General features: G+C 41.8%; 1 protein-coding gene across 5 annotated transcripts in view; it reads left to right on the top strand.

Moving 5' to 3' along the window:
• The window catches only part of FPGS (folylpolyglutamate synthase), an 85,065-nt gene that overhangs the window by 28,200 nt on the left and 42,510 nt on the right, over nt 1-14,355 (top strand). For all 5 annotated transcript variants that reach the window (XR_015057585.1, XR_015057584.1, XR_015057587.1 and 2 more), the window contains exons 8-15: nt 861-922; nt 1,029-1,131; nt 1,482-1,559; nt 2,294-2,468; nt 2,653-2,739; nt 2,859-2,956; nt 5,971-6,020; nt 11,592-11,667. Coding sequence is in view for 1 of the 5 variants with exons in the window: in XM_085878926.1 (XP_085735052.1) it covers nt 861-922; nt 1,029-1,131; nt 1,482-1,559; nt 2,294-2,468; nt 2,653-2,739; nt 2,859-2,956; nt 5,971-6,020; nt 11,592-11,667 (729 nt within the window). In the remaining 4 variants the exon portion in view is untranslated. The remainder of the gene's footprint in view (nt 1-860; nt 923-1,028; nt 1,132-1,481; nt 1,560-2,293; nt 2,469-2,652; nt 2,740-2,858; nt 2,957-5,970; nt 6,021-11,591; nt 11,668-14,355) is intronic.

The following is a 14,355-nucleotide window of genomic DNA, read 5'->3' as shown; positions in this document are numbered from 1 at the left end:
CAACTCAAAAGGTCAAGTCTGAGCCAAGAAGCACTGTCTTTATAAAATAATTTTCTAAAACCACTGGGAGGCAAGGTTCCAAACCGTGTAGCACATGAAACCCAAAGGAAAAAACAAACGTTGTGCAATCGACCAAGCTAAAATAACATCTGAAAACACCCTCAAGGTTGGAAATATTCGACCCACAATGGGGATCAACCATAATGAGAAAAATCTGAGGGGAATACGTCTCATCGAAAGAAGATCACAGATTAAAAGGGATTTCTCTTTGGCAGAACAGAGATACGTCAGTCGGTACCTGAATGGTACAATGAAAGAGAGAAGGTATGCTGGGTCGCTTGCAGTGCGAGCTGAATGTGACCATTGGAGTTATAGGGGGTGAATTAAAATTTGTTATTTGTCGGTATTTGGAGGTCTTTTAAAGGGAAAGCTTATTTGAAGAGGCTTGACAGGAAGGTACAAGTTATGAATGTAGACGAGGGAACAAAAATGGGGAAATGGTGGGGTCTTCCAGCGATTATCGTTACTTTGTGAAATTGGCAAAGACTGACAAATGAGTGTTATTATGAAAGTATTACAGATTACAAGTGTGACTATGTTGTGCAATGTTAATGGTATGCTTACTGAATAATCATTACGAGTTGATCTGCTCATTAACATTACACAGATTTTTAAACATCATGGAAGCATATTTGGCTGTCTCACCATCGTGGTATAGCTTGACAGTATCAGGCCGGATATGTTGCAGTACATGGGGTGGGAGAGGGTAGCCTTGTGCTTTCCTCTTTCATCGTTTACGCTTTTGTTTTATTTCTGCCATGTTTCCATTATTGGTGAAATCTACTGTGCTCCTTATCCAGGTGGATGTGGCTGTAATGGAGGTTGGTATCGGAGGAGCATACGATTGTACCAACGTACTCAGGTTGATCGCATCACCATGGAGCAATTCCAAGTTGTTAAATATCCAATTGCTTTTGGATACCCAGTTGTTGTTGCTTCATTTCTGGTGCTTTTTGTTTTCATTGCAGGAAACCACGAGTGTGTGGAGTAGCATCTCTCGGGTTGGATCATACAGCCATGCTCGGTCAGACACTTCCTGAGATTGCCTGGCAGAAAGCTGGAATATTTAAGGTGTGCTCCTGTAAACATCCCATGAAAAAAATATTATTTTTACATTTGTTTTATTTATTATTTATTCCACCTCTCTTATTTGCACTGTTGATGCAAATCTTCCCTTTGCAAGGCCTTTATCACATGACTAATAGTCCTACGTAATTGGTAATCCACTCTGGTTAAACTGATGATCACCTGTTTGTGTTCTCCTTCAGTATGGTGCCATCAGTCCATGTGCTTCTCATTTACTGTTTTGAAACCCATGTTTCCACTTCCAACTCGCACCTCCCCTCAAAAAAACAACTCTGTACTTGGTATACTAAATCCTCCCCATGTTTGTTTATTTCTTCTTTTTTTCCACTTTTCAGCCTGGAATTCCTGCTTTCACTGTTATGCAAGCCCCAGCTGCTCTTGCAGTTCTTCAACAGCGAGCCCTTGAAATTGGGGTAAGACCTTGTGTGTGTGCAAAGCGAGTCAACAAAGGAAACAATAATTGATTGTGCTGGATTGAGAAATATAATGCATACTGAGTGCTGAAAATTTGGGACTATTATCATGTTATGGACTGTGAGCAAGATAGCCAAGTTGATGTGTTGGCATTTTCAGCAGCAGGATGCTGTGAGCGAGTTGCTTTGTTCTGTGATAGTATTTGATCTGAACGTGATTGCCTAGATCATCTGATCAGACGGAGAAGGTAGTACTCCGCCATGAAGTCATTGGACTCATTCGTAACTCCACGGTGATTGGTCTCATTGAGTACCAAGAAGCATAGCAATTGATCACAAGACGACGAACATTGTGTGTTGTCGTGCGTTTGTGCTTTTCCCTTAAGTTTGTGGAACTTGTTTATGATGTGGTTTGTCATTTTAGTTTTATGGTTCTAAAATGTTTCGGTTTTATGAAGCTTTCCAGTCAAAACTCTGGTGAGCAAAACAACAAGTAGATGATGTACACTTTGTGTCTTCATCTTTGTTTCTTGAACATCTGTTTATAATGTTAGTCAGTGCACTAACATACCTGTTAGCATCGACTGGTTATCGTTAACATTTTTGTTCCAATCAATATTGCTTATGGATGTTTATTGGCAGTTATGGCTGTGTTGGTTGGTTGGTTGTTCCATTGGTCCAAAAACGTTAGTCCATTTCTTGCTTCTCCTTTCTTCTCATATCCACCATATCAGTGTCCGCTGTCCCTTTGTCCAAACCTCTCGGACTTCACAGCGAACCGGTCGATCGACGTTGCAGTGAATGAATTAGGAGACAGTGTTGCAGTGTCACTCAAAGGAGAGCATCAGCGAGAAAACGCAGCGCTCGCCCTGTGCCTCGTCAACACGTGGTTGCATTTTCATGGTCACGGTGAGTTCTTTGGAGTACACCGGTACAAATGAGTAAGAAATTGAGGAAAAAGTGAGTTGGAATTGAGTAAAGAAAGGTTGGAGGTGGTATCAGGATAAGTTTAACACAAAAAGTAAGATAGAATAAACAGGAAGATGTACGCGAGTGTGAAACGTCTTCCTCACCGTAACCTTCATTTTTGCAGCTGTAACAGGTTCATCATTTTCACAATCGTCCTCAAACATTCTTACTGCTGCACCTCCCTTCCGCCTCACTGCTGCCATGCACAAAGGTTAGCTGTTGTCCTTCACAGAACAGATTTCCATTTACCAACGCTCAAATGTGGTACTGCAGGCCTCTGTGGCTTGGTTGTCCTTTTCAGAGCTGTGGTTATGTCTTGTATGTATGCAGGATTGGCATGCACTCGTTGGTTGGGTAGAGCACAAGTTGTACCCTGTGGTCATCTTACTGTCTACCTTGATGGTGCACATACGAAAGAAAGCTTGCAGGTAACCAACATCTCTTATGCACACCCCCTTTCGATACACATCCATTGTACAGTGTATATATGTATAGATACACAACCAGTCGAAAGTTTTAGAACACCACCATTTTTCCAGTTTTTACAGAAATTTAAGCAGTTCAAGTCCAGTGAATAACCTGAAATGGTACAAAGCTAAGCGGAAAACTGCCAAAGGTTAAAAAAAAGTTTAGGTTACCAAAAACTGAAAAATAATGTAAATTTCAGAGTTGTTAAAAAAAGCCCTTTTCAGGGAACAAGTAATGGGTTAGCAACTGCAGCTGTTCTGCAGCAATGGAAGTAAATTAAGCCTTGAAAGTTGATGCAAACAATTCCTACAGGTGTTCCTACTTTTGCTGATTAGTTACAAACCCTCTATCTGTATAAAAGCAGTGTTGGAACAGACTGTGTTGGAACAGACTGTGTTGGAACAGACTGTGTTGGAACAGACTGTGTTGGAACAGACTGTGTTGGAACAGACTGTGTTGGAACAGACTGTGTTGGAACAGACTGTGTTGGAACAGACTGTGTTGGAACAGACTGTGTTGGAACAGACTGTGTTGGAACAGACTGTGTTGGAACAGACTGTGTTGGAACAGACTGTGTTGGAACAGACTGTGTTGGAACAGACTGTGTTGGAACAGACTGTGTTGGAGCAGACTGTGTTGGAGCAGACTGTGTTGGAGCAGACTGTGTTGGAGCAGACTGTGTTGGAGCAGACTGTGTTGGAGCAGACTGTGTTGGAGCAGACTGTGTTGGAGCAGACTGTGTTGGAGCAGACTGTGTTGGAGCAGACTGTGTTGGAGCAGACTGTGTTGGAGCAGACTGTGTTGGAGCAGACTGTGTTGGAGCAGACTGTGTTGGAGCAGACTGTGTTGGAGCAGACTGTGTTGGAGCAGACTGTGTTGGAGCAGACTGTGTTGGAGCAGACTGTGTTGGAGCAGACTGTGTTGGAGCAGACTGTGTTGGAGCAGACTGTGTTGGAGCAGACTGTGTTGGAGCAGACTGTGTTGGAGCAGACTGTGTTGGAGCAGACTGTGTTGGAGCAGACTGTGTTGGAGCAGACTGTGTTGGAGCAGACTGTGTTGGAGCAGACTGTGTTGGAGCAGACTGTGTTGGAGCAGACTGTGTTGGAGCAGACTGTGTTGGAGCAGACTGTGTTGGAGCAGACTGTGTTGGAGCAGACTGTGTTGGAGCAGACTGTGTTGGAGCAGACTGTGTTGGAGCAGACTGTGTTGGAGCAGACTGTGTTGGAGCAGACTGTGTTGCTGCAGACTGTGTTGCTGCAGACTGTGTTGCTGCAGACTGTGTTGCTGCAGACTGTGTTGCTGCAAACTCGAAAGCATTATTTGGACAATATTGCACTGCAGGAAGTAGTATATTGCTATCATAATGGCGAAAAAAGACAATTAACAAAGGAAGACGGACATACCATAATAACCCTTAAAAGTGTAGGTCTCTCCTTTAGAGAAATTGCAAAGTAAGCCAAGGTGTCAGTGAGTACAGTTTCCTACACCATCAAAAGGCACTTGGAAACTGGAGGAAACCCTGACAGGAAGAGGTCTGGCAGACCCAAAGCCACAACACAATCAAAAGACAAGTTTCTGAGAGTCAACAGCTTGCGTGATAGGCAGCTCACAGGACAGCAGGTTCAAGCACAGCTTAACACTGATCGAAGTGAGGAAGTCTCAGTTTCAACTGTGAAGAGAAGACTTCGAGCTGCAGGTTTGACAGGTCGAGTGGCAGTAAGAAAGCCATTGCTAAGATGGCAAAATAAGAAAAAGAGGCTTGCCTGGGCCATGAAGCACTGCCAGTGGACGACTGAAAACTGGAAGAAGGTCTTGTGGACCGATGAATCAAAATTTGAAATCGGTTCATCACGCAGGGTTTTTGTATGCCGTTGAGTCGGCGAAAAGAAGGTTCCTCAGTGTGTGACACCAACTGTCAAACATGGAGGAGGAAGCGTGATGATCTGGGGCTCTTTTGCTGGATCCAGAGTCTGCGACTTGCACAGAGTGACTCGCACCCTGAACCAAAAGGGCAACCACAGCATTTTGCAGCGCCATGCAATACCCTCTGGTCTATGCCGAGTTGGTCAGGGGTTCATCCCACAGCAAGATTACAACCCAAAACATACCTCCAGGCTATGTCAGAACTACCTTAGAAGAAAAGAACAAGACGGTAGGCTTCAAATCATGGAATGGCCAGCACAGTCTCCAGACTTAAACCCCATCGAGCTGGTTTGGGATGAACTGGACAGAAGGGTGAAAGCAAAGCAACCAACAAGTGCAACACATTTGTGGGAACTTCTGCAACAGTGTTAGGAAGAACTTTCCAAACAATATTTGATTTCCATTGTGGAAAGAATGCCACGAGTATGTTCGGCTGTTATATCTGCAAAAGGTGGCGACTTTGAGTCAAAAATTTATCTTAAATTTTGTTTAACAAAACGATTCCATGATTTCTTTTTTTTATCTGCAATTGTTTATTTGTTCTTTGCTTTAATTTCAGAGTACATTGAAACATATAACTGCTTAAATTTCAGTAAAAACTGGAAAAATGGGGGTGTTCTAAAACTTTTGACCGGTGGTGTATATATATATATATATATATATATATATATATATATATATATATATATATATATATATATATATATATATATATATATATATATATATATATATATATATATATATATATATATATATATATATCTATCACTTGTATTGCTGTTTCCACTGTTTATATCGTCTCAGCTGTTTCTACTGCACTATTGTTGAAGATTTGTGGAGGAATTTGTGCATGTATTATGTGAAAGATGAGGACAGTAACATTGGGGTTTTTTTTTTTTTAACATGAATAACAAGGATGTGATGATATAATGGACATGTCAACACGATCAAATGAGATTTGAACCTGAGGCCACATTATAATGCAGCAAATTATTATGCAGAAGCAACCAACAGGTTGATCCTTTATCTTCTTTTTTCTCTCCATTAGGCATGCTTATCCTGGTTTAATGCGGAGCAACAACGACTCCCTTGTCAGGGGTGAGCGATCTTTGGGTTTGGGTGATAAATGAGCTGCTCATAGAATACATCTTTTGTTCAATCACTGAAGTGTGTTTAAAGAATAAAGTGGTGCATAATTACTTGACATCCATCTCACAGTTGTGAAAGCCTCACTGTGAATATAGGTGTGCAGGACATTTAAAAGCAAAACAAGAAAGCGTCACACAATGCAAAGCCCATCCGCGTCCACTTTATACTCAAACTAAACTTGGCGAAAACAACAGCTTAAAAATACAAAAAGGAAAATGTATTGTTGTTCTCCATATTCTCATGATAAAGGTTTGTTGAAGATTTGGTGACAAAAGTTCAAACAAATGGTGATAGAAAGGTTATGGTTTGGACAGACACACTGAAGCTCAAATGATAAATAAACAAGGGCGCTAATTGCTTTGCAATAAATATCCCCTTCCGATGTGATATTTTAAATAACCCAATGCACATGCATGTGACCGGGGTGACAGTTCATAGCGGATCGGGATTCAAACTCTGACTTGGCAGAGAGCTGAGTGTGCCTAACTGTAGGCCATCCACTGACACCTTTTAATTATGCTGTTATACATATATATATATATGTGTACATATATATATATATATATATATATATATATATATATATATATATATATATATATATATATATATATTGGAGCAGTAGGGTCGACTCTACCGAACACCCGGAATTTAGATCGTACCTTTTGGAAAACTCCGAGGGTACGGGTCCTTTGCCGGACCGTGAATCGTCAATAATTCCACCACGTGGTACAGGGTTATTTGCCAATCTTCAAAATACCTCGAGATCCACGTGGCGAGCTACCGAGTATTCACACTCACGCCGGCACTCGTACGAGTCGAGCCGTTAGCGTGCCCGAGCAGATGGTTGCCGAAGTCCCGTCGGTCCGAATGTACATTTACAGCAGCAACAGCCTTTGTAATTCACCAGCACGCGCCATGCTAAGCCAATGGAAGAAACACAAAAACGAGCTGATACATTTAACAAATGGGGAAAATATTCACAGTAATCGGGGAAACAAGGGAAGCACGTAAGGGCAGAGTTATCATGACTAATAGAGAATGCAAATTTACACACAAGCACTTAAACAATTCCTACTTAAAGAGGGGCCCACAGACAGACGCACACCCAAAAGAAACGGACCCAAAGTGGTCTTTATTATCCCTTCAGCTCGGAGGGAAGTCGAGCTGAGGGACGAGAAAATAGCAGGTGACCTGGCCGCGAGCGCGCGGCTCGACGTCCGCACCTTCCCGGAACACCAGTCGGCCAAGAAGGAACCAGGACAGCCAGACGCAGACCACGCCAGCCACAAGACGAGCCGCGAACCAGAGCACGCCAGCGACGCGATGCCTTTCGCCCAGCCTCGAGAGATTCGTTTTGAACGGGCGTACCAGCGAGCGCACGGAGAATGCCGGGAGTCGAGGGTTGTCGCTGTGAGAGCGAAGATGGCGTTGTTGTTGTAGTTGTCGATGTAGTAGCCGTAGTTGTGAGTGATGTAAAAACCCTAACTATCAAAATAACTCGCAGTGCATGTACATTTATTCACCCATTAAACAAGGGACGGGGACCCTAACGAAAAACACATACTTACCGATATAACTGTTCTATAGGAGGGGCATTCCTTGTCAAGTGTACACACCCTCCTGACACTAATACCTCATTTTCTCCCCATATGCTGGTCATTTATTCAATTGGGTAAAAAAACTCAAAATACCAAATTTTAGACCTGTGGCCCCATAGGGGCCCATTTTAGGGGTCCCCTAAATTTGGGTGCCCCTGGCTGCCCCACAATCTTCCAGAGGCCATATCACAGGTTGTAATGGTCCGATTTGGCTGATCTTGGTTTCAAAATGCTCGTAAAAGTGAGATCTTTCGAATCGCGTAAAGTAAAATAACTCCGAAACAGTAATTCAAAAAGTTATAGTTTGGGGCGCCCTTTGACCTTGGCCCCCCGCTCCCCAGCCAAACCGATGGTCCCGATTTTTTTTTTTTTCGTGTGAGAATACCCCTTCATATACTCCAACACCTCAGCATCATTGAAAATGGGATCTCAATGTGTTCAAGTGTGATGATGATTTTATTGTTCGGGGACTCGGGTGCTGGACACACAATACATAGCACATATTTGAACACAGATTTCCAATACACTATATCAGTATATTGTACATAAATTTTCCACATGCACATGCAGGAACTGGAAGCGATACTCGTACGAGTAAGAGTTTTTCCAAGCATATTATAGTCAAGATTTTTTGCCAACCAATATTTTAGTTGGCAGCTGTGTTTCTTTTTTACTGATTGTGTAGGTTCTACCTGTAGCAGTTTTTGGTTCTCGGGAAAGAAGTATATCAGAAATGTCTAAAATGCAGTGATCTTCAATGTCAGAAAAAAAGAAACTATTTGCGGGCCCATTTGGATGAAGAAAATTCACTTTCACTTCATGAGTTTCCTGAAAGGCCTCCATGATGCAGGGAAGCCACCATTTTCCATCATCGTGCACTGTGACATAACCTGAGAGTTTCCTGTTAAAAGTTGGTGTAAATTTTGAAATAGCTGACTCGATACGGTGTTCATCGCTCAGGCTGAATTCGCGTACTTGAAGAGCAGTTTCAGAAATAGGGATGAAAGCATGAAGTTTTTGAGTTCCAGCTATGGTTTTGGCCGTTTTTAATCATTCTTCCAGATTTCGTTCTTCCTCGTCCATACGCCTCTTGGATCCCGTAACCGAACTTCATTTCATTCAAACCATTTTCAGCAAAGGCGAAAAGATCTTTTGGAGAAATAATTTGACTGTCGTAAGGTCTACGCAGGCTCTCACGTGTTGCTTCTCGTTTCACTGTACCTCCCACGCCATCTGAAGGGCCCTTGCCATGACTTGTGGCAAAAAAATGCCATTCTGCATCAATACCATACTCTGATTTGTGACGACATAGGTTTATGAAGGCTTTGCAATTCTTGTATTGGCCAGTGCAACCATCTGAGATGTAGTAAAGTTTCTTTACATTTCCAAAGTTAGATTTCAATTGTTCAATGAGCATTCTTTGGAAGAGGTGGACTGAGAGAACGTCGTGAGTATTGCATTCTGATATAATCGTGAACGAATCGTGGTTTAATTTGCCATCATCCAATTTGAAATAGTAAACCCAGGGGTGAATTGTCTCTTGAGAGCAGTTCTAATGGAATCCTTGGGCCGCATCCTGTATGACAAACGAATAGTCCTCTGAGAAGTCTCCCATAATGACAAATTCTCCTTCACCGATTTCGTCTTTCTTATTTTTCAGAAACTGAGATTGGGCCTTGGCAATGAAGTCGTGTCTCACTAATTTCACCGCGCGTTCACAGAATTGATTAATGAATTCTTTCAAAGGCAGGACCATGGAGCTCAGTTCAGATCTGTCGGTGGATGTCCACTGTTTAAACTGAATTTCATCAATATCCTCGAGTTCATAAGCACTCAGTGGCTCGGTTTTGAAGTCTTCAATTGATGGGCAACTTTCACAAGTTCTGAAATAACATGCCGGTTGTGCTGGGTTACAAACTATGCGTGCTATCACATGATAGCCAGAAAGTTCGGCTATCTGTGGCATTTTGGAACCAAACATCATGAGTTTCACATTATGATGTATCGTACATACACATACACTGTGTGTACCTTCTGAACCGGCCAGGACACACTCCGAGGGACGGAGCATGGCGAACTTCGCGAATCCAACTTTCAAGCCAGGGTTCTTCTCTTTGAATTTCTGAAACAGTTCCTCAAGATTGTTTAGTACCAGGCGCTTTTGAATTTTGTATTTTCCATGTTCATTCCTGACCACCACACAGTCCTTTTTTCCCGGCATTGCTCGGCTGACTTCATCACTTCGGTAAAATTCGGTTACGGTGGATTTCACTTCGTCAGGCAATATTTTACCCTGTTTGGGAGTTGGAGACTATAGCATACCATTTTCTTTCGGTATCGCTTTCGGTATTGTATATCATTACATCGAGATAGGTGGTTGTGGGGAGGTGCTCCATCTTGCTGAAAGTAAATATCTTCGTCACCAAATATCTCTTCGACACGTGGACCGACGGATTCCTGCAGCAAGTTTAAGTTAACATCCCCAGTGACAGTTTGGTCAAGAAAGAATGGCCCTCGGATGCCCAATGCTGAAATCCCACACCACGCAGTAACCCCTGGTAAGCTTAAATGGTGTTCTATAGTAACATGCAGATTTTCAGGAGCCCAGTGGGTGCAATTGTGCCGGTTAATTGAGCCATTTAACTTGAAGCTGGCCTCATCGCTCCAAACAATTTTCGATGGAAATGCTGCATCTTCTTCGCATTTGCCCAGGTACCACTCACAAAATTCAGCTCTCCGGTCAGGATCGTCTTCATTTAGAGCGTGGATTAATTTGGGAATGTAACTTTTCCAATTAATTCGCTTCAAAATGCGATGGGCGCTTGATTTTGGGATTCCCGTCTCACGAGCCATTTGTCGTACAGATTTCCGTGGGGATCGGTGGAGGGTGTCCAGCAATTTATTTTCCTTTGCGGGGGTGGTTGATGACCGTGGTCTTCCTGAACACTCCTTATGGACGTCATGCACAGTTCCATCTGTTTCAAACTTATCTCGGATGCGAGCAACGGTGCTTCACGTTGGTGGATCTTTGTGAAAATGTCTTATAAATTGTCTTTGCACTTCCCTGATGTTTTCGTGCTTGCAGTAGCACTTTATTGATAAATTTTCTTTCTTCAAAACCTCGTCATACTTCTGCCGTTATTAGGGTCAATTTGATGTGAAAATAAATGATAAATTCAATGTTATGATGAGCCAAAATATGAGTACTTTTTTTGCGACATTCTGTATATGTATGTGTATATATGTATATGTATATGTATATATATGTATATGTATATGTATATATATATATATATATATATATATATATATATATATATATATATATATATATATATATATATATATATATATATATATATGTGTGTGTGTGTGTGCCAAAAGAACATACAAGCTACCATAGGTAAGAATCCGCCTACAACTGTTTGATCATATCGTGCTATATATCGTTTTTGGCCAAATCTCTCAGTGGTGAATAATGACTTTAAAATATGAAAAAAAATTCATATCTGGATTTGGATCCAGATCTTCACCAAAATCTCACTAATCAATACGTCCTTGTCACATACCCAACCTGTCCACCCAGTTTTGCCCAAATTCATCCATAACTCTTTGAGATACCTTGCTCACAGACAGACAGACAGGGGTGAAAACATTACCTCCGTCCACCTTCAGTAACCACTACTTGTTATTAATAAACTTTTTTTTGTTTTTTTTGTGTGTGTTTCACTTCATTTTACATTCTCATTGAGCTTCACAGATAGATGTTTGTGAAGTACAACATGCTGTCTTTTCATTAAACCTGTCAGCAAAGCTATGGGTAGACATGTCTTTTGACTTTAAAGTCCATCTCTTATGAATGATTATTTTAAAAGATCTTCAATTCTCCCTTCCCATCAACTTTATTTTCCTTTCACAGGATATCTTCACAACGAGTTTTGCTCTTCAACGTAACGGGCGGGAGAGATGCACAGACTCTCCTTTCTCTCCTACAGGTGTTGTGAAATTGTGCCGCACTTACCTGTGAATGTCATGATTGCAAACACTGCAGATTAATTTGCTGTAATTAATGACGGGATCAACATTGATAAATATAAAAATCGAGAAATTTGAGCCAGTTATAAGCCTTTATATTTGGTATTTTATTGAGGGCTCCTCTACATCTTCTGCTTTTTTTTTCTGCTTCTCCTCCTCTTTTGCCTTTTCTTTTTCCTCTTTTTATTTCTCTCCTGCCTCTTCTTTGTCCTCTCTTACCAATTCTTCTTCTTCTCCTTCATATTCCTCTCTTGCTCCTTATTCCTTCTGTTTTGCTACTTCTTATTCCATCCTCCTTGTTTCCTTTTTTTCACTCCGAGTTGCTGCCTTTTTTTTTTCATTCCTCATTGCCGCCTCTTATTCTTTCCGCTTTGCCGCCTTTCCCAATACCTTTGTCGATTAACACGGTGATTCACAAAATGATAACACATTGCCATTAAAAAGTTTTAATGTGTATTCATCAAATACAAACAGTATTCTTTGGAGATTTAATTGTTGTGAACCTGTTTAGTGTGACTACCTCGTTGTCACATCCTTGAAACTTTGTGTTAAATCTCACCACTGTCTGACACGCACACCTTCATTAATGTGGTTGCGTAATTCCACAACATTCCCCCTCAGATCCATGAGAGTTTGTGGCTTTTCTATGAAGATATGACTCTTCAAATATCCCCATCGGAAATTATCACATAGTTTTGCATCAGCGCTGCAAGCAGACTGCTGTTCATTGCTGTTGGAAGTGCTCAAACCCAGCTGGCATGCAGACTGTTGCCGAGGCCTCTTTAGTTAAAGGGGAACCCAAATGCTTTAAAAAAAAATTTGTGATGAAAATCATTAATGGCGGTCTAATTTGAAGGGGAGACTTAAAAAAAATTTTTTGCCAATCACAAAGTGTTGAAAAAAAGCCCTCGAGTGTCGATTTTCGATTTCGCCAGTGAGGTCACACCCAGAAGCCATATTGAACCGAATGGAGGATTTACATAGAGAAACAATGTATGTCAAGCTCGGATTCTGATACTGATTCCAAGTCATTAGCAACTAACTGATGGTTCTCAGAATGTAAGTGATCATTGGGATTTTGAAGAAACTATTGGAGACAAAATTGGTGGAAACTCTTTCGGGGGAATTGTGGAGACTTACCGCTTTGAGCCTTGTGCGAGCAATTCAGAGGAAGAAGGTGGAACTGTTCATGAGGATGCAGGCACTGGTCACATGATCACTTCAGCTCGGTAGGGTTTGCTTCCATTGAATTGACGATTTTTTAAGGGAGAAATTTTGTATTTATTGATAAATCGGTTTATATATTACTCGAGCAGAAATACTCATCATTGCCAGACAGCACAGGCGCTGCCCAGGCAGACTCTGACACAGCAGACAAAATTGGTGACGAATACTTTGTCCCACCTTCGCAGGCTGAGCAGGTGTCTTGTATGTTACGGGATCGTCCTGTTTCATACTTTTTCCAAATGCCATTTGTGCCATGTCCCACAATCATGTCAGTGAGGTGTCGATGTCTTTCCCTAGTGGATGGGGGAGGGTGGATATGGGGTGTAGGATGGTGGCAACAGGTGTTTGATTCACTGCTCAAATCGCCCGTGTGCATGTGCAGGCAGCTTAGTAGAGATGGGCTTACAGTATCGAGCGACGGTTGTTTCTACCACTTAATCATGGGGATGGCATCCTCTCTCAATTGTGGTGAATAACCACAAGATCTAGCCATCTCTGTGTTTTCATAACAGCGCTCCCGTTAAGGCCCGGTCACACCTTGACGTTTTAGCCAACGTATGCCGATTTTTGAATTTTTTTTCTAAAACGCTGGCACACGTTGAATACGTTATGGGTAAGTTTTGATAACATTGAGAGCACGCTGAAAAACACTGCCATACGTCGTTGTACGCTGGCTTTAAACATTGTACTTTTTGGTTGTCCTCAAATTTTTTTCATGCTTGAAATTTCACGACGTATGCCGGCGTATGACTCGTACGTTCCGCTACGCTGGCCACAAGTTGTATGCACGGTCTGCGATCGTTGACAGACGTCAACACATGCTACTTGTAAGTTAATCATAAGTTGAGACACGCCGAGGTAATGCTTAGCGTACCCGAAACTTGTTTCTAACCTATGATTAACGTGTTGTTGGCACGTTACGCGATCGTTGCCTCACATCGACAGACGTTACTTTTAAGTTACTCATAGGCTGAAAGACGTCGGTATAATGGATCGTCCTTGCGTCAGCATCCACGGCCAGGACACTTATTTGCAGCATTCTTCAAACTTTTCTTCGGCATGACGAAGATGTTCACACTTCGATGTCTAGCTTGGCTATGATTCCAATTGTCCATCGGCAGCGTCTATTTAAAATAGTCGAGTTTGAGCGATTTAACATGTTCAGAAGAAACGCTTCAAATTTCCAAACCCCAGCGTCAAAAAACAAAGGCGAGTGACAGCAATTTAAATCGTTCATTGTAAACAATGAAAATAGCTGAGTGGTACCGTTTAAAAGTCGTTGAAATCCAATGTAAAAAAAAAAAAATCCAATTGTTGAGCGCAAGCGTCTACTTTCAATAGTGGAGATGCAGCCATTTAAATCGTTGAGTTTATCATTTAAATCGTTAAACGCAAGGACGATCCATCATAACCCACACCCT

This window comes from Eptatretus burgeri, chromosome 4 (assembly GCF_056783735.1).
Source record: "Eptatretus burgeri isolate ZD-2024b chromosome 4, Ebu_testis_v1, whole genome shotgun sequence".
Classification (NCBI taxonomy): Eukaryota; Metazoa; Chordata; class Myxini; order Myxiniformes; family Myxinidae; genus Eptatretus; species Eptatretus burgeri.
The sequence above is the reverse complement of the archived record's forward strand: the minus strand, read 5'-3'. Positions and strand labels throughout refer to the sequence as shown.